The 19,760-nt window shown below is 43.5% G+C and overlaps 1 protein-coding gene across 1 annotated transcript; it reads right to left on the minus strand.

The window, feature by feature from the left end:
- Positions 1 to 14,439: 14,439 nt before the first annotated feature.
- dact2 (dishevelled-binding antagonist of beta-catenin 2) lies at positions 14,440 to 19,021 on the minus strand. Its single transcript, XM_076742301.1, has 4 exons — positions 18,575 to 19,021; positions 17,070 to 17,202; positions 16,644 to 16,934; positions 14,440 to 16,473 (listed from the first exon to the last, which is right to left on the minus strand). The coding sequence occupies exons 1-4, from the start codon at positions 18,845 to 18,847 to the stop codon at positions 14,609 to 14,611; spliced, it is 2,562 nt and encodes an 853-aa protein (XP_076598416.1). The 5' UTR covers positions 18,848 to 19,021; the 3' UTR covers positions 14,440 to 14,608.
- Positions 19,022 to 19,760: the final 739 nt, after the last annotated feature.

A 19,760-nucleotide genomic window follows, 5' to 3' on the forward strand; every position in this document is an offset into this window, starting at 1 on the left:
CAGTCTTTATATGAAAAAGAGGAAAAGGAAATCTTTTAACATACATAACATTATGAAGTCTGCTGTTTGGCAAACTGGTCCTGCTGACTCTGTTCAGACCTGTAACAATGTGGTTTACTGTAACACGGCAAAATAAAGAACCATGTGATTTGTAGTGGAGGAAAACAGAAGGCCCAAAGGCGTCCAGACAGTGCTTAATTGTGTTTGCACAGTTTATGGCCCTTTTAACTCATAAACACTCAGACCCTTGGCTTGTTTTCCTGGGATAGACACGCATGTGCTCAGCTGCACCAAACCTGAAAATGTCTCCCTGCTTTTCCCTTCAGTATTGTTGTGCCTTTGTCAGTGCTCTCCTCATCTTGTTACTCTCACCCAATAACACTGTGCTACAGCATGTGCTTTTGTGTCTGCTTGCATGTGGATTTGTATAAGTTTGGATGGCATTCACTACCAGTCAGTGATCAGTGGTTGGAAGCACCTCCCACTGCGCTAACAGGACCGGCTGAATTGTTAACTGGTCTGTCTTTAAGCCTGACTCTCCACAGAAAAAGAGTAGAAACCATGGAGCCCCAACTTGTAATTACCCCATGGAGGGCAATGCTGCTCCCTCTCTCCATCTCCTCTGGAGCCCTTTGAAGATGCCCCTTGGGGAGTTGGTTGTAATCAGGACACATGACTCATTGATTACTCCTTTGCGGTCTTCCAGGAACACAGCACAAGGAGTGGACGCAGCAGGGGGAGGGTAGTCTCCTCAAACTGTGTAGATAGACCGGAGGTACAGTTGCAGGATGGACGGCACAGCCTGAGTCTTGGACACAAATTAGATGCTATAAACAATCGGATGTGCATTGTTTTTCTGGTGGTTAGCTCAGTTGGTCTGCTAAAGTGGCTATTCATTACTGTCTGGAGCAAGGACGAGCAACCATATGCCAAGGTAGTCTGCAGGTTTTCATTCCAGCCAAACTCATTAGTACACCGATTAGTACAGTGTCAGCCAGGGAGAGGAGGAAATAATCAGTGAATGCATCTGGTTCAGAGGTGGGTTTAAATAAAACCCCTATAATATCCAATATGAAAAAAACCCCACAGTATAAGAATCACATATAGTGTGAAATATATGAATTTATATATGTCATACATTTACAAGGTTTTGTGCATTTTGTCTTACACGCTTATGGCCAGCATGATATGCATTTAAAACAAAATACTTACATTATATTTTGGGTATACCACTTTAATACCACATAATTACATGGTGGACATGTAGAAGGTAGTTTTGCAAATAATCTGTTTAAAACTAGCCAGAGCACACAATGAGTTCTCATAGCTTTCCATGGGAAATGCTTTCTTGTCACTGAAACATGCAATTAGTCACATAACCTGTACTTTTGCTGCCCTCTCTTTTCTTTTATTATTTTCCTACATTGTGCTCAGTTGAGTTGACAAACAGGTTGACTGAATCTTTGCAGAACGGTTGTGCAGAATAAGTTAAAGAGTTATAGCATATGATAACAGCAATGCAGCTATCTGTAAATGTGTGAAACCAAAGGCCTGTACAAAGCTTTTATCTACATAGGTGGACTTGCAATAGATCCTTAGACGATGCTTCATTTGGCATTGAGAAAGACATCTCTGGTAAACAGAACGGGCAAAGCAAGTAGACCATAAGAAAGATGATAAAGGCTGTCTTTTGATGTTTCTGGGCTTGCACTCTGGACACCTGTGGGGATGAACCCAGTGACTGGCTGTCCTACGTGAACATGTTGAGTTGAGGTAATTGGGTCATTACTTGTCAAGAAGCTGAATTAAAGCCTGAGGCAGTGCTTCAGGCAGTGAAAACAAGTATTAATTTCACTGCACAGCTTCACAAATTCTCACACAACCGCCTATTTTTTCTTAAAATAAAAACAAACTCAGTCAAACAAAGTATGGATTCATTGAGATTTCGTCTCTCTGAAAACATCTGCTCCTGCCTCGGCTTTTACAAACAGCAAAATGTAACTTTTATCAGTTAACTGTCATGGTTCATACAGGCTAAGGTTTCTATTTGTGCTGAATTGTTGTTTGGCAGTCAAGCGATGTGCATGTCTTGGTTTTCTCACACAGGTCTGTCTGATGTCTCCTGCCTTCCCTGGGAGAGTATTAGCGATGTGGGGTGTGTTGTCCAGGCCTGTTCAGATAGCAAAACAAGAGTCAGAGGAGCGTGGAGCTGCAGTCAAGCTACATACACACCCAAGTCATTGTTGATGACCACACTGGAACAATAGCAGTGTTGGAGCAGCCGAAAAGGCCTGCAGCAGAGAAAGTTCAAAAAGCCAATGAAGGAATGCTGTCCACTTACCAGAGGCTTGTAGAGAGGCTCATTGGTCACATTGTGTCTTTATCTTGTCAGAGACGAGGACCTTTTGTACTGCAGATGATATGTTAGCGTATTTCCTCAACTTGTTTGTCTCCATTCATATTGTGATCGCTGGATGATAACATTTCAAGCATTCAGAGTCTGCGTTTTTGTGTAAAAAGCAAACAATAAATAAGACAACTGTCATGCAGATAGTGGTTGTGTGTGTTTGCTTTGTGTATTTGTGTGTCTTTGTCTGCTGCTGTGTGTTTGCAGGATTTTAAATGATTAGTATTATCTTACGCTGGGAGCATCTAAAGGTCTATAACTCTTTATTTGCCTACATTTAGCATCTTCTTGTGTGCCGCCCGTTATAAAGAGAATGGTTAGCCTAATCAGGGTCTTCTTTGGGGGTGGGCTGGGCTTATTTGCCAATTGACATTTGGTGAAAGGGTGTTAGATGAAAAAAGCACCTCACACCATGAGGTAGAGGCCTCACACCAAAACTCATTTCAGACATGTTGTGTTTGTGTGTAAAGAGGAACTTGTGTTTAAGTGTAAAGAGGGGCCTGTTTTATCACTGTCTGCTCAGAGCAGAGCACACTCTCTCTGAGCAGTGTGAAGTGTGTTGATCCAAGCCCATAAAATTTTCTTAAAAAGATATTTTTTGAAGCTTGGATAAATTGGCCTATTTGCTTCTTATTCACTGTTTTGCCAGCGTAATGGACTAATTACATGTTAACCTGAGTTTGGGACCTGTTATCTGAGCATTATCATTAGAAGAGTACAGAGTGATTATCTTGCTTACCCTGTAATTACTTTAGTGGGACAAGGGTAGGTGCAATTGTGCAATACTGATAAGTGCAGATCATTTTGCTTTAGCATTGAAAATGCATGCAAACTATGAGGAATCCATATCACATATCTGGAATAAAATGAAAAGCTTTCTTTAGTACACTTTTGGCTGATTTAATTATACTGAACTATGGTTTTTAATACTCTGTGTCTCAAATCTCCAAAGAGGGAGCAGACAAGCTGACAGCTAGGTTAAGTCCAATCTTGTGATCTGTTGATTTTATACTTATGATGTGGTAAACATGCATTATAAATGTACACTGAATATCAGTTTCTTTTCTTTTTTTTCTTTCTTTTTTTTTTTTTTTTTAGTTCATTTTGGGGATAATATACTGAAACAAGGTTACTGGTCCTGTTCCAGCACATTTATACTGACAGTAAATCAAGTTAAATTCAGCGGTATTATGATGTGGCCTGAGGCTCATAGGGAGGCTGAGGCTCAGTCCCCTCCTGTGTCACGCTATGAAGACTCAAAAATACTCATACACTTTATAATGACTAGGCATTTCTGAGAATAAAGTGAAAAAAAAAAAAGCAAGCACATAAAGGCTGAACAACATGATGGGAGAGACAGGCCCTGGACAGTGGATAAGCAGTGGGTCTGAATCTAAGCCCCTCATTAGACAACTGACTCATCCAGGGATGGAGGATGGGACTCTGCAGGGGGCTGCGATGTCAGATTTGTTATGAGGAAATGGCAGAGCATTAGGAATGTGTAGTGAAGTAAAAGTCAGCTGACTGCTCTTTGAACTGACTCTCTGTCTTCAGAGAACACTCTTCTCTTTATTTTCCCCAACTTCTATGTAATTGCCATTGCTTTTCAATATATATTTTTATCTGTTTTTAAATACACTAGAAACAGTAATGCATTATTGATGTTTTTACACATCATTCTAGATGGATTGGAAAACACTTTTCATATAAATGTGAGTGTCACTGAAACTGATGCACTATTTAGCAAAGCTGTGCTTTGAGCTAAATGCTGAAGTCAGCATGCATGTTCACAATGAACATGCTAAGATAAGGCTGATAAGAACGTCAAGTGTCATATTTGGTCATAAATGAAAGTGTTGGACAACTTAATGTTTTTACTTTTACTGGCCAACTTTTAGCAGAGTGAAGAATATTTTAGTAAAAGCGCAGAAACATTATAACTGTAAGTTATTGTTGTTTTATTCAACCAATTAGAGAGGAATTACCTCTTCCTTCTTACTTCTCCTGTGAGAGCTTACAAAGTGCCGTATTGACTTGTGTTTCTGTAAGAAACAGTTAAGATCTTTTCATCAACAGGGGAGCAGGCTTGCCCTTTCATTATGCTAAACACTAGCACACATTACTTCTTAATTGAGCTGATGTTTACAATAGGTGATTGATGACAATCATTCCCCTGCCACCACTCCAGCAAACTTAATGGTGCATTAAGGCTTCACAGTAGTCCATTACTGCTGCATATGCGTGCTTGGTGAGACGGAACAATGCCTGGGAAATTGATCTCACACCTGGAAAAGCCACTTACACTTCCAACCCAGATTGCAGTTGCTATAATAGCGGGTCAGATCGCTGTCCTCTGACTCTTACTTAGATCCTTCTATAAATATAGCCTGGTTTCCTGGTTTACAAATCCACTTATGGCACCTCTGCGTAAGTATGTGCCAAATGTTGAGTCCCACTGATGCGATGGCTGAGGTAAGAAGTGATTAGGAGGAAGGGTAAGAGTGGAGAGGATGTCTGTCATTAGCATTCTAGCCAGTACGATGGAAAAGTGACATAACGGCTCAGGCCTTGCACACTATTGTCATCTCAGATTAGCTTCCCTTCTCTGCCTGTGTGTTGCTCCTGCATAGAGGATCCAAAGACCTCACTGCTGCCATTGTGGAGACCAGCATCCTGTGCCTCACTGCAGGATTGCCCAAGACGCTTGGTAAACACAGGAAATACAAAGCCCCTAAATACATCCCTACTGTGTTTGGAGGACTGCCATGACAACACATAGTGGATCTCCTGGAGAGCCTGGGTGTTTGTTAGGTGGATACACACTGAGATATGCCCAAGCAGTGCCCTTCTGTGCAAGGGCGTGCAGCTTTAGCTTATGCACTGTCTGTCACACCACCAAAATAAGAAACCCCTCACTGCAGGGACACAGAATTTGTTGGAGACAGGAATCCACTCTTGGCTCTCACAGCATGCCTAATTCTGAAGGAATGTCAGGATAAAAATCTCAACTAAATGTAAACACACTAATCTGCTCCAAGGATCTTTGCACTGGAGTTTGAGATAAGGCTTTGAGAACTGCTCTGTGGGTTTTTGACACAGCATACCTGCTCTGGCCTTTATGTTGCACGGCTGAGGAACTCCAGACAACTTTAGATTAGCCCCTCTCTCTCTCCAGAAACAACTGTCAAGGCTAATCTGCGCTGTAAGCACAGGTCATCTGGATGCCAGATCCACAGAGCCAGCATCAAAGCTGGACTGTCTCTTGCTCCCAAACTGTCTCTCCCTCATCATCTCTTGCTTTTCATCCCTTTTTCTTTTGGTTTTAATAGCTTGAATGACCAGAGGAGAGTTCACATCCTGTCATCGATCTCACGGAGGGAGGATATGCTGTAAAGAGCAGTGAAAAGGGCTGTGCATTGATCCAACTAAAACACACCGAGCACCAATCAATAGAATAAATCTGCTAAGGATTCATGAGTGTAGCAGTGTCAAAGTGTACTAAATGAGGGCCGACGGCTGCTGGACAGCAGCCTGACAGGAGCCTCTAAGTCCTTTGTCACCCTATCTGTCATCTTTTGTCTTATTTATTTAATGATTATAGCATTTGTTAAGTGGCGCCATGAGGTAGCGTGACTTCATAATCCTAACTGAGGTCATATTGTGCAAACTTCCCACGGAAGATTCTATAATTGTTGTTTTGAACCGGAACACCTCACTACCTTTGCATAGAAGAACCACAGACTTACACTTAAAAACAACTGTTTAAAATTAGCACTTCAGATGGAAAAATAGAGCTGGTTCTCATCTTAATTTGCCTGCTAAGTTATAAATGCTCTGACACCCACACACAGTACTTTATGCTAACAAAGCGTTGGCAAATGCTTTATGGATCTTTTACACCCAGTGCTGCTTTTATCAAGACTGTATAATGCACGTTTTCTCATAATAAACCTGTCATGTAGACGCTGATTCTATCGATTAACCTCTTTTCTGTGAACTGTGTAGTCGAGGCCTATCACTGAGCATATGGTTAACTGAAGTTAGACAGAGTTTCAAGAATGCTTTGATGTTAAAACTTGACCTCATCAGGATACAGTACATGCAAAAACACACTCAAACGCTCATGTCTTCTACTCTCCAAGGGAATTGTGTTTTGATACATGTGAACCTCATCTGTTTTTATTTTAAAGACACATGACAAGAGAAAAAAAAAGATGATGGATCTCAGTTGCAGTCCTTCTCCAAATCCTCTGTCCTTCATGTGCAAATCCCTCAACAAACTGGCCTAGAGTGTCACCCTGGGTTGTCCTGTTCAAAGGAACTCTGGGGTCAAACCTGCCAGGTCAACCTCCCTCAAAGTGACAGAGTTTAGCCCCAAACTCGCCCCCTTCTCTCTAAAAACACATGGGGCCCCAGATAGACTGTCATCCTTCCTTACACTGCAGGCCTGTGGTGATTTACTGCCTTGGTATACAGCCCATATAAACATATCATCCACATGTCATCATCCAGGCCTCTGGGGGTACTTTTGAGCTGCGGTCCAGATTTCGAAGATTTATCCACTTCTTTGTTGTGAACATGATGAAACATTAGCCATGGCTGGCTTGTGATAGGATTTCTTCAGAAGTCCCTTCATCTTTGCTACAACAGCATAGATCAAAAATAGTAATCTAGGTTTATCTTGAAGCACATTCACTGTCAGGTGTTAATGTTTATCTTAAGAGCCATAAAGGGAAGTTCAGTTGCCACCCTTTTAACATATTTATGCCAGGAAGCTGTGGTGCTAACAGCCGAGAGCAGATAAAGGAGGAATTGCCATATGTTGCCTTTAGGTATCACTGTAAAAATACACGATTCAGCCTTTGAAAATCAATATAATTAATGAAATTATAGCATTTTGCTTTGTCATGCACTGATGAATCCTTTCTTAATACCTCTTACCCCTGCTCACAACAAGATCCATTTCTCGTCTGTAAGCCTTCCCCTTCAACTTTCCTTAATACCCCAGTACAAAGGGTTAAGGCCAGCCCTCCCCCATCAGTTACTTGTGTCATATTTCAAAGACGCATTCATCAGTATAACATACACAAATGACAATACCATGCATCATTTCAGACTTGTGCCCTCTTCATCTTGAAATTATCAAGTTTCACATGACATGTAACTCTAAATATTTTGGTGTAAAACATACCTCCCTGATAATCACTATGTTTGCATGTCAATACTCATTCTAATGTGTTGAATCATGCATGCCTTATAAGCCACGCATGCTTTTATACCAATTATGATCAACTAAATGGTTACTGGTTAGTCTGACAGCTGTTTGAACCTGTCTGTTCTCATTGTGCTTCCTGTAGGTGCAGAGACTTAATACCGCATAGAGGATCAGTTCCCTGCGTGACCTCCGACCCCTGCTCTGAGATAAGGGCCAGCCTGTCCAAATCAGTCCAGAGACAAGACCTCAGGGTGTCCCACAGTGTGTTAGTGGAGCCGGCTGAAACTACAATGATCTGATCCCCAGTTTCGTGTTTGTTTGCTTTTTTACCTTGGGACATGCCAGAAAGGGGGGAAAAACAAACAGTGAAATAAAAACTAATGCAAAACAAGAGGATAGAAAGGAGGTATATGATTCTGAGTCAGGGTGTGTTGATGAAAGAGCCTTATTATCTTCCACAATTTCTGACTGGTGGATCCTTTCCACTGCACCTGCGAGCTGGGACCTGTCTCAGACGGGGGAACACAAGCTAAACCACTAACTATACCTGAGAGACAAAGGCAAACAAACCAAACAGCAAACTACTGACCCCAAGGAAATGCTGCAGTTTGGCCCATAACAAGCAATTTCCCCCCAGCTGAATAGAATTTAATTGGGCGGTATACCATGCTTTGGAAAAATGAATGTGCCTATGTGATTCTTTTCATTTTAATTCAGCTAATTATTTCCACCCTGATCATGTTTTTCCCACATCACGAAGAAGCAATTAAGAAATAGCAAAAGGAAAAATCATGGAAGTGAAAGAGGAGGAAGAAGGGCCATAAAACTGTGAGCTTACCAAATGGTTCTATGCTCATAAAATTAATAGAATATTGACTCTTTCAGACGTGCCAGCTGAGCCCGTCTTTAACTGGAGCACATGCTTTGGAAAGAGACAAGCAGGAGTCCTTGCCAAAAGTCTAAAACAGTTTTTATAGGTGTTAGCCAAGAGTCCATTAGGCTTGAAGCTGTTGGAAGCCCCAGCTTTCAAGTGGTCAATGTGAGCACACACCCAACGGGTTTATGGCATCTTGTGGAAGGAGAGCAGTCACACGTGAAGGGCAGACAAATAGTGTGGAGGCGATTAGCAGAGATAGCTAGAAAACAAAGATAAAACGTAGCTGTGTGGTTGAACATAGATGCTTCTAATACAAATACATACAACACGAATGTTCACCTATTCAGGGGCAAGAAAAGAGCTGAAGAGCCAAAAGGGAATTGACATGTTGGTAGGTGAGGGACTTGTTAGTGGCCATATGGAGCAGCGAGGAGGGTGCAGCGGCGGGAGGGAGGTACCTGCGGGGTCCCATGTACTCCTGTCACTCTGATCTTATCAGGGGTCCTGACCAAGAGGAGGACCAGCTGTCACTCTCGCCGCTCTTTTGATGTCTCCTTCACACACACACCACTTCAGAAGAGTTGTTCATAATGAGGATTGGTGGCTTTGTTGGCGGGCCAGTTGACGAACCCCACTGTAGAAAAAACAAAAAGCAAGATAAAGCAAGATAGCTGCAGCTCTCTGAGGATACGTGGGGCCAGGGCGGTTCAGTGTAGCTGTTTAGAGCCTGAAGCTTGACAAAAGAGAGGCAGTCCTCTGAGCTGACACAGGACATCCTGCTCATAAAACAGCCAGGACGTCCTCACGGAGACACTGTGGACTGATAACAGGGGAAACACTGTGTATTCATCTGAATCTTCTTCACGTGTCTTCTTTTAAAAATTGCACACTTTGGGTAGAATCCCTGTAAGCTACAAGGCGATTGTGGAGTAATTATTTTTGCCTACCCAAGCACGAAAGCTTGTTCTACGAGTCAACTAGGCTGTTTTTGTAAACTTTGAGACGTGTTTCAGCAAAAGAGGAGTAAATTTAGGCATTTGAAGGACTGAAGGAAGGATTGAAGGATTACTACTCTTATTTTTTCAGATCCCACTCATTTGTATAATCTTGTGGCCCGACTGTTTTTTTGTTGAGAGGGCTACACTCCTTCGTTTCTTAACCTCGTCGTCTTATCCACAGACAGCCAACGCTCACGTTAACCACACAACTTTTTAGCCATGTTCGCAATGCTTGAGGCATGGTTGGTTTGACCCTGAAATCAGCATATTGAGCAAATTGCCATGAAACTTTGCACAGACATTCCTGGTCCCCAGAGGATGAATCGTATAACTTAGGTCAACCACTGACTTGACCTCTAGCATCACCATGAGATCAACATTTGAGGCTTTGAGTGAATTTCCCTCAACAACCTCTGGATGTTGGCGGAGATGGAGACATTTATTTTCCACTCAGGATTAATTAGAAAAACTGTAATAATTTCGGTGATAAGTCTTGAGCCTATAAATAATTTTAATGTGTCAAATACTTTGATTTATGACCAAACGCCTGCAAAACTAATCACATTCCCATCAACTTCAGCTGTGCTTTGAGTTAACTGCTGATTAGTGTGAAGGGTGTGAATACACTACACTAAAATAATGAACATTATACATTATACCTGCTAAACATCATCATTTTGGTGTTGTCATTATGAGAATGTTCGCATTTAGCTCAAGTATACCCTCACAGAGCTGCTAGCATAGCTGCAGACTGTTAGCCTTGTTCAGATAATACATGGTATTTAGAATAGGCATGTTGCAATCTGTATAATATGGCATACAGTGTGTTGCAATAGCACGTGTAAGCAGATCAAAACAAAAATTGCTATTCTTATAGTAGATTGCCTGGTAATACAAGGCAGTGCACTGTAGTTCAATTATCTGTGCCCACGTTTTGCTTTGTTCACGTCAAAGAAAGCAACTGATGTTGGCCTCCAAAGCTAGAGGCCAAACACTCCCTAACTTGCATGCACAGGGATTTCTCTCTGTCTCGCACAATTGCCTGGCAGGGGCGAACACACTCACAATGCCCTCTGTTACTGTGAGTGTGTGCTCTCCATACACTGCGAACTTTTGAACCACCTCTTGACCACAGCTTGAAGGGAGAAGAGACAATGGTTAGTAAACACACTGGAGTGAATGAAGGGATTAGGTATTAAGTGACAGGATGTGCTTAAAGAGGAGCAGGTGGTGGTTGAGGAAGGACCAGCAAAGCCTCACAGGAGCGAAGCATCACGCATCTCCTGGTGGCTTTTTTCCGCCATTTTCTTCATCTTCATGCTCTGTCTCGGTTGCTCTCGATCTTTCACACTTGTCTCTGGAAGCTCATCTCTTCCTGCTCATTTCCCCTGCTCCTATCTCCTCATCTCCTCTATCTCTATTGTCCTCTTACACAACCAGAGAAGCCTGCTCCTTAACTCAGGCCTCAGACAATTGACATTCATGAGGTTGGACATTCCGGTCCAGCACCATTCATATGTACAGTAAGCAAAGGGACAAAAGCCACCTCACACACTGGAGAGCCCATCCCCCATGCAAAGGGTCATGGAGGAGCTGAGTGAATCTCAGTGGTTTCACTACAGATGAAGCTACTCCATTGTTGGCATACATTCAAAACATACTGCAAATCTACACTGTTTTCTGTCCATAAAGCTTTTAAAGAATGAGTTTGAAGCCAACGACTGAATCTGTCTGTATGACTTCACATGTTTTCATGAGCGGATCTGATTTGGTGAAGAATATTTAAAGTGTCAAATTGAAGATAATCCTGACCACCTCTGTTTTTCCAGGGGTGCACTGGGGTAAAGAGTGGCTCTTCTCATCGGGGTGGTAATGAGTTTCTGAGCTCCCACTCGTTAAATCCACAGTTTACTGTATATCTGCGGCCCGGCACCCTCAAGAACATCCAGTGAAAAAATTGTAAGATGAGAATGTAAAGATACACAGACAAGAAAATGTAACACAAATACAAGATATGCAGTGTTAAGCTTAATGTAAATAAATAAAAAACAAAACCCTGAGTGTTGTAAAGGCAACAGTGATGAAGACAGTTTGATGAGGTGTCATTTGTTCTGAGCAAGGAGACAGACTGGGAGGGGCATGTTGGATTTTGGGATTACCTCATGCCCACGCAAGAGGAGAACCCCCCCTCCAACTTTGACCTCAACCAAGTCAAAGTTTAATTAGCACCTGTCTGTGGCATATCCTTTGTTATCATTACTCCCTTTTCTGCTCTCTGATTTGCGTGTGTTTGCAATGTTTTTCTTGTGTTACAAATGTCACGGTGTGTCAGACTTGTCAAATCTACTGAACAATGCTGGATTTGGGATTTGGATACATTTTGATAATTGAGACGGAGATCTGAATGAAAAGGTTTTGATCATCAAACAATATGTGTGTTAACAGAAGGAAAGTGGAGTACGGTGACCTGATGTGTAATAAGATCACTGTCTAAAGCAGCTCAGAGGCGTGCATTCACTGCATTACCTCAGCGTATGCCTGTCCGAGTACTCAGAGTAGTTTGGCATGACACTTGCACCTATTTTTATCTCACTGGTTGCTGAAAATGTTCTGCTGCCGTCTGATTTGGAAAGCGCATGTGAGGAAAGCTAGGTGTGAGTGAAGTCAATGATCTGTTACCTTTATTTGGCTGGTTAAGCCATGCTCTTTCAGTACCTTTATTGTTTAGATATATCATTATTATTATTATTATTATCATAAATATTATATTTTACCTTAACGGTTGTAAAAGTAAAAAAAAAAAAGCAAACTACAAAGGTTAAAAGACCTCAGTGAGGATCTTTTATCGGCAGGTGTGGCATCAGCTGAGGGTGTATGATCTTGATTAAACCATTTGCCCATGTGTTTTCATGTATATAATGTCAAAGTCAGAGCACTTCTGTGTAATGAGATCCCACACGACATCTGTAATCCTTCAGTATGACTTGACTGCCACCCATAGGGAATATTTTATAACCCCCTCCCCCCGCACTAAACTTTATACCCTATAAATCCTATTTGCAGGTGCACTTGTACACCTGCTGCACAGGTTGCTGCTTCCGATTCAACCCACAGAGGTTTAATTCCCTCGCTGAATTATCTTTATCCAGCATCTAAACATTAGGTAAATCTGATGATTCTGCAAAAAAAACCCCAAAACAACAACAACAAAAAAAACATCGAATGTGTATTTCGAAAGAGCAGACTTTCGAATGAAGGGGTCTTGCTGTAGACACACCGTCTTACAACAGACTTGAACAATGAGACAAAAGAAAGTAGGTTCGACAGACATGTTTAACGCAAAAAAAGACAAGCCCAGAGACGGCGAGGTACAAAAAGACCCCTGACCTCTCTATTGTGGGGTGATGTGTCCTCAGAGATGAGCCAGCTCTACACTGGAAAGGTCAGCAGACGCACAAGGTCAAGCCGACACGGTCCTGTTATACTCAACATCAAAGACAAGTCCAGCGCCCGTCATTGTCCCTCTGAGCTGGGTCGAAAACAGCAGCACTAATCCCACCGACCACTCGCCCTCACTCTTGTGAAGAGGCCAGAGGTCAGCTGGGTGTACAAATCCTAAGAAGTTGCTTCAATTGTAGCAACTTGCTAAACATAAAATGGGATTGTTGTCTTTTACAAAAGTCTTGTGTTTGATGAATAAAGAAAAGAATGCTGCTGAATTAACATATGCCCTTTAATGAGTAGTTTGCTTGAAAGAAAGAGGCTTTTTCTTCTTTGAAAGCAAACTGAACATTTCTGGTTGAAGGAAAAAAACAGAAAATGAATAAATGAATTATCCCAGAGTCTTAAAAATAATGGCCTCCACAGTGATTAAATCGGCAGGGAACACAACTTCAAAGGAAAATTTGATGAAATGCTGAAAATGTTTGTTGGCCCTATAAGCTTCTTAGTTGGGAACTCTAAGGTCACACTGGCTGCATAATGGGAGAAAACATTATTATGTATGTATGGGAAAGAGTGCTGATGTTTGGGAGGCTGGTCACTGGACTACTTACCTTCTCAAGTGCCCTTTTGCTCACCTCGTCTTTGAAAGGATTTTAATGGAAAGATACCAAGGCAGATTTTGGAAATGAGATTATTGGGCAACACTGTGCAGCTGCCCACTGTCTGATCTCCTCATGACAGCTCAGAAATGAGGAGCCTCTTATCATCTGTCACTCCTTCTAAATCCCGTGTGCCCCTTGCCACATACACCAACTGTTTAAAAACCTCCACTCCCTCCTCAGAAACCCGAGCTTCTGCTACCATCATGTTAATGTCTGCTTGTGAAATCGTAGGAGTGTGACAGTGTGTTTTAGTACTTCAGCACAAGTGTGTTTACTTACATTTAAATGGCCGAGACTGATAAGTTTTACCCTCTAATCAAACATGACTGTCTGGTTGATTGTTGAAGCTGCATCTCATTAAACCAACAGCTGGGCAGAATCAGGAAACCAGATAAGGAGCCCTTGGCAGTATCTGTGTTAAATTGGTCAGGCTCAGTGGGACGTTTGGAAGGATTAAGTGTCCTTTTTTTTCAACATGTGTGATAAACAGTCATCAGAAGAAGAGAGAAGTTGGCAGATGAGATGCTGCAAACATTGTTTAATCACTTTGCTCATTGTAATCAATGAGCAAAATGAAGAAATAATCTGAAAAAAAAACATCATTTGCAAGAAGAAATGTAAAAAGATTGGTTTTATTTCTCTGTTACATACAATTATATGACAGAAATGTCCATGAAATTGTCAAATGCACCCACATGCCATGAGAAACTTTAATTACAACATAAATATCTACAAATTAAGTGTAATAATTGTCTTATACATGTTCTATACAGTGCACCATTTTTTACAGTTTCAGGTTCAACCATTGTCATTTCTTAACATTTTTTTTTTGTTTTAACAAAACTATCAGTGCACAAATGCAGTCCTGTTTAATTGCTGCTTCTCAGTGATGATTAAGGGTGTTGTGCTGAAGGACAAGGTGAGATTATTCCAAACAGTCTTGAGAGCATTTCCCGCAGCTCTCTGTGTTTTCCCAACAGTGCTCATTCTGCCCGGGGGACTTTGCTACACCAGGGTCATGACCTTCAGGGAGGCAGGCTGGAACCGACGAATCTTCTTCTTTAGGGCTCGGGAAGCTTTGATGCGGCATGCTGATGGCTCGGGGCGTGGGAGCTGTTGGAGGGGCAGCCCAGCGGCCGTTGGCCCCAGAGCAGCCTCAGCCCACACCAGACCTCTCTCCTCCCCCTGGCTGTCCACCTGGTCCTCCTCATCCAGGGACAGGCTGCTGTCAGAGTCCGAGAAGGACTGGAAGCTCTGGCTGGACTCGCTATCTCCAAAGCGATTGGTGGTGTTATCACTCATCTCCCCCTCGCTGCTTTCAGCGATGGTGGAGTGAAACAGTGAGGCGCATTCTGCTGAATACTCAGACTCACATCTGGGTGGGTAGAGGCTGGACATGTGGAAGGGTGCTGGGGGGTATCTGGCATTGAGATTGTGGAGAAAAGAGTTAGAGGATTGGAAGGATCGGGGAGCTCCTATCCACTGGCCTGGTTTGGCACTAACACTACGGACCATCTGCACGCTCCCTGGTGCCTGAACATGGGCATCTCTTGACCTCTGACGCTGAGCACATGATGCCTGGAACATCTCCACATCGGATGGCCATTTGGCAGCCCCCTGCCTCCTCTTTCTCTGCTCTACAGGCTGCTCATAGTCCAGGCTCTGCAGTCTGCGGCTTTTGCTGGACTTTGCAACAGCAGGGATGGGATGTGGCTTAGGATGGACCTTGTGGGTGTACATGAGTCCGGGGCTACAGTGGCTTGAGTCTGAGCCTGAGCCCTGTCTGCGCTCCTCTGTGTGACAGGTGGTGCATTTCTGGGGCACTTTTCCTTTTCCCGATCTTCTCTGTTCCCCCTTAGTTCCACCACTGGCCTCTCTGGTCCTTTCACTGGAGGAATAGCCATGTTGCTGCCTCATTGCTCGAGGTTTCTCGCTGCTTTTTCTTCTCAGTTTCAAAGCTTTGGTTTTACGGTCTGCCTGTCTCACCTTGACCCTCTGAGATCCAGCAGGGACAAATTTGGCATGCACAAACTCAGGGGAAGCTGTGTGAGTCTCAAAGCCTTGACTTTCCTCTGTGCTGGAGCTGCGAGCCACAGCTGATCTTTGCCGTTGGCCATTCCTCTCTTGAGGCCTTGATTCTGGATTGTCCTCATCTGCTTTCTCTGAATTACTTCTTGCCACACCGGCATACTCTCTTTGGGATCTATCATTCTTCCTCAGGGATGAAGTGGTAACCTCATCAGAGCTGTGCGCCCTCATGGCAGCTGGATAGGAGTATCGGTAAGAAACCTCCAGGGCTTTCACTGACTGTTTGTGGTTTGCATCATCAGTTAGCTCTTGGCTGGAATATGTCATGCAGTGTCTCTTGTGGTCGTTGTCTAGTGGGATGGTGTTTGTGGTCTGGGCTGGAGGAGGTTGCAGCATAGACACCTCTTTTTGTGACACTTCAGGAAACACAGTTATAACTTCAGTGGGCCTCCTATGATAGTCACTCTGTGTCTGCATAGTCTCTGTGCCTGTTTCACTCTGGAATTTGCTCAAGCTGCGGAGGAGGAGCTTGTCAATGTAACCCAGGGTCTTGCTCTCATAACCCATTTGTGCCCTCTGGAGGGTGTCAGAACGATTCTCTGGTGGTCCTCGAAGTCCAGGTGTGGCTGTGTCACCCCCATGGGAAAAGATTGGGCTCTGGAGAGCTACAGCATGCAGGGGGCTGGGGTAGTGGTACATTTCAGTCCCACTGCGGGACACCAGGTTGGTCTGGAACTTGGGATCCACTGCGGAGGTCTTCAGGTTTGTGCACATTGATAGCTTCCTTGCATCTACAGGTTTGTAGTAGCCCAGCCCTTGAGCCATCATGCTATCAAGATCACCTGATAGGCAACACAAAAATACTGATTAACCTTTAAATCACTCATCCACTAAAAAATTACATGCAATTATGCAGCAAAATACATGTTGAGTTGCTTAGTAACAACTGTTGCATGGTTCCCATTACTACACGAGAGATTATCTTAAATTAGAGATGAAGAGATTTGGTTACCTGTTGACACAGGTCTTGGTCGTGCCTGTTCGGTGCCTGTAGCGCTAGCTCGGATCCTGCTGCTGCCCAGGTGGAGGCCTGTGCCCCGCGGAGGGTTGGGCTGGGTAGTGCTCTCGTCAGCAGAACGCCGGCGACACGCATCAACTTGGGATGGAGGGCTAATGTGGGAATTAGCAGGGCTCATGGGAAGGAGAAAAAGGCTTGTCTGAGAGGATGACAGACACTCGCTGTACACAGATGTGCAGGAGTTTGACAGCGAGCAAGAGCCACCATCACTGAGCTCATAGAAGCCTGGAAAGAGCAGAAATAATTATGCATATTGTGTATTTTTCTCAGTATCGAACATCATGTGATGCAGATGCTTTATAGCTACAGTTGCTAAGTAAACAACTGTAGGGCTTTTTGTTTGAGTGTGTGTGTACACACCTGAACTTGGCCTGCTGTCACTCTCCAGCTGCTCTGTGGAGGCCTTGCTCACATCCAGTTTCAGCTCACTGATCTGTTGATCCAACTGCTGCAAGTGCGTCTTCAGGCCTACATCCTGTTTTCGAAGACGAGACTGTGAAACAGACAACACATATTGATTTTAGCCATCCCCTAAAAATATGTGTGACACAATCGAAACCAAAGGGCAAGTCTTGTAAGATTTTCTCAGGAAAGGAGGGAGTTTGAGAATGGGAAGTTATGCCACTAAGCTCCTCGTGCAGATGCATGAGGAGGAAAATTAAGCAGAAAGTCAGGATGAAGTTTAGCACCGCTGGAATCTTACTAAGACGAGGCCTGTTGTTCACATAAAAGATGCTCTAATGTACAGCCATCAGGAAAACAAAAGCACCTCAGCTGTGGCTGATGATTAACCCCAGCAGGACATGGGGGAGCATGGAAGAAGCAGTGGTGGGTAACTCATTTCTCCCCCACAGCGAGGGCCTGGCCATTGTGTAAACTACTAGAGGAGGAGAGCTTGGGGGTTGGGTTGAAAGACTGTTTGCTCTGCAGTTAAGAGCTGGGCATTTACTGTTACAGTTGTTCTCAAAAAGAGGGCTGCAGGGTCAATGGCTGCAAAATGCATCATTTAATTAATGTTTCTCAAGTTAGCTCAGTTGACTTCTGTTTAAACAACAACGACAAAAAAGATGTTGGAAAGAGTTTTTGAATCATTAAGATAAGATAGACTTTTTTATTAAGCAACGCTAGAGGTGCATTTAAAAGATAGGCTGTGTAAGTCTGTAGTGGATCAATTTTGCATGAATGTAAAACACAATTTAAACCTTCTGTTGTCCCAGTACTTTACATTGCATCCTTTGATGCATTTGTACCTTTATCTCTGTACTTCCTGTAAATGGTTAGAACAGCAGCCTGCATGGAAAAACTTGTCATGGAAACCTACACACAGCCAGTTGTCTCCAACACTCAGGGGCCTGTCATGACAGAGACCCACACTGAGGGTCATTTACAGCAAAATATCCACCTTTAAAAGGCACACCACCATTTTTTTTTTTAATTTCCTGGCGTTAGTGGTTAATGATTTAAGTTCGCCTCCCCCCCGCAGTCCACACATGCACGGTGTGCGCGCACATGCACAACACACAACACACTCCTGCAGTGAACCTTGATTTATGACACCTTTCCTATTTCCTACCCCCAGCTGCGAGCATGAAAGTGTGTCCGGTAATAATTGAAGACGGAATGCACATGAGCATCAGATGACTGCAAGATTCAAGCACTTCATTCCGAAGACAATAGCTGTCCAAAAAAGTGATTGTATGTGAGCCCAATGATGTTATCATTATGATACTTACGAACTAGATATTGAAGTCCAAATACTATGGTGATACCAAACTACTGCCTGCACATAATAGTAAGCGAATAGTAACCTAGGAAGGCATTTAAATGACTCTGTTTTATGGCTTTTGATTTAAATGACTTCCTACCAGCTGTTGCTTCAGGGCTGTCAGGGTCGCCTCCAGCCGCTGCTCCTCAGCGCCCATCATCACGGGACCCTCCGGGCCTGCGTGGACAGAAGAGACCGGCTCCTCTCGGTCCATCCTCAGTGCCCAGCTCACCATGTCGCTCTGTCTGTCCTTCAGCAGATGCAGCTCCTGCAGCCCGGCCAGAGCAGCCTGCAGCCGCTCCCCGACCCTGCTGCGGTCTACTCCGGCTGCAGCGCTCATCATCCCCGCACAAGAGCCCTTCCTGCTCAGCATGGCGAAGAGCGGCGTCCGGGCATATCCAGAAACCAAATGCGGTCAAAGAAACGTCCTCCTAGCGGGATTACACCTTCGTTCGTCACTGTCTTGCTGCTGCTGCTGCTGCTTGTGCTGCTGCCCTGTTTGCTTTTTAAACTACCTGTTAGGATAAATCTTGAGCTCAGAGGAGAGAGCGAACTCCTCCCACAGACCAAATGGCCCTCCTCCTTGTTGGCTGGCCACTGGGTCCCAATGAACATCTGGTACTAATCTTCCCCATTCAGGTCCCCACTGGAGCTGCCCAGGCATGTTGTCTGCGTTCATCTGCCTAATGCCACATGGCATAATGAGCATATTATTATGCTATTTACACGATTCTTTTGTTTTCACCCTTCTCTCCTGTAGTAGGGTATCCAGAGACATGTGATCAGCTTTGTGCAAGTCTGTAAGTGAAATGAGGGAACGTAAATGTGTGCATAAAGACCCTACATTTTCTCATATCATGAGACAACCACCCACCAAACCAAAAAACAATTAAATCACCTGAAAAGCATGTATTCAAGCAGCTTTGAGGCAGGCAATAGTGTACATGTTGTACAAGAACTGAACTTGTAGCTAGAATTTTGTCTAAACCTCACAACCTTAAATCAGATTTGCATTAATTGGATGTAAAGAATGTCAATCCCCCTTTTCATCTATTCAGTAGAACATAAAGTCTAGATTTAAAACTACCAATCTCATTCAGTAGTGGGATTTCTATTTTACATTGGAAGTAAAGAAAGAAAGAGAAAACAGAAAAATCAGATTTTGCTGGCAAACCTGTGATGGATAAATACTGTCCTCTTGTGGTAGAGAACACAAGCGTTTGTTGGCCTGCACATGGACCCCAGAGGTCCCTCGGCATCTGTTTGAGCCACTTGCATAACACAAT

Source organism: Chaetodon auriga, chromosome 11 (genome assembly GCF_051107435.1).
Source record: "Chaetodon auriga isolate fChaAug3 chromosome 11, fChaAug3.hap1, whole genome shotgun sequence".
Taxonomy (NCBI): Eukaryota; Metazoa; Chordata; class Actinopteri; order Chaetodontiformes; family Chaetodontidae; genus Chaetodon; species Chaetodon auriga.

Bases quoted from the DNA above. Each gene is read 5' to 3' on its own strand.
- dact2 (XM_076742301.1), bottom strand. From the start codon at position 18,847: ATGCTGAGCAGGAAGGGCTCTTGTGCGGGGATGATGAGCGCTGCAGCC. The intron at 16,935-17,069 runs GTGTGTACACAC...TGCTCTTTCCAG, and splicing joins TGACAGCAGGCCAAGTTCAG to GCTTCTATGAGCTCAGTGAT. The intron at 16,474-16,643 runs GTAACCAAATCT...GTTGCCTATCAG, and splicing joins ACCAAGACCTGTGTCAACAG to GTGATCTTGATAGCATGATG.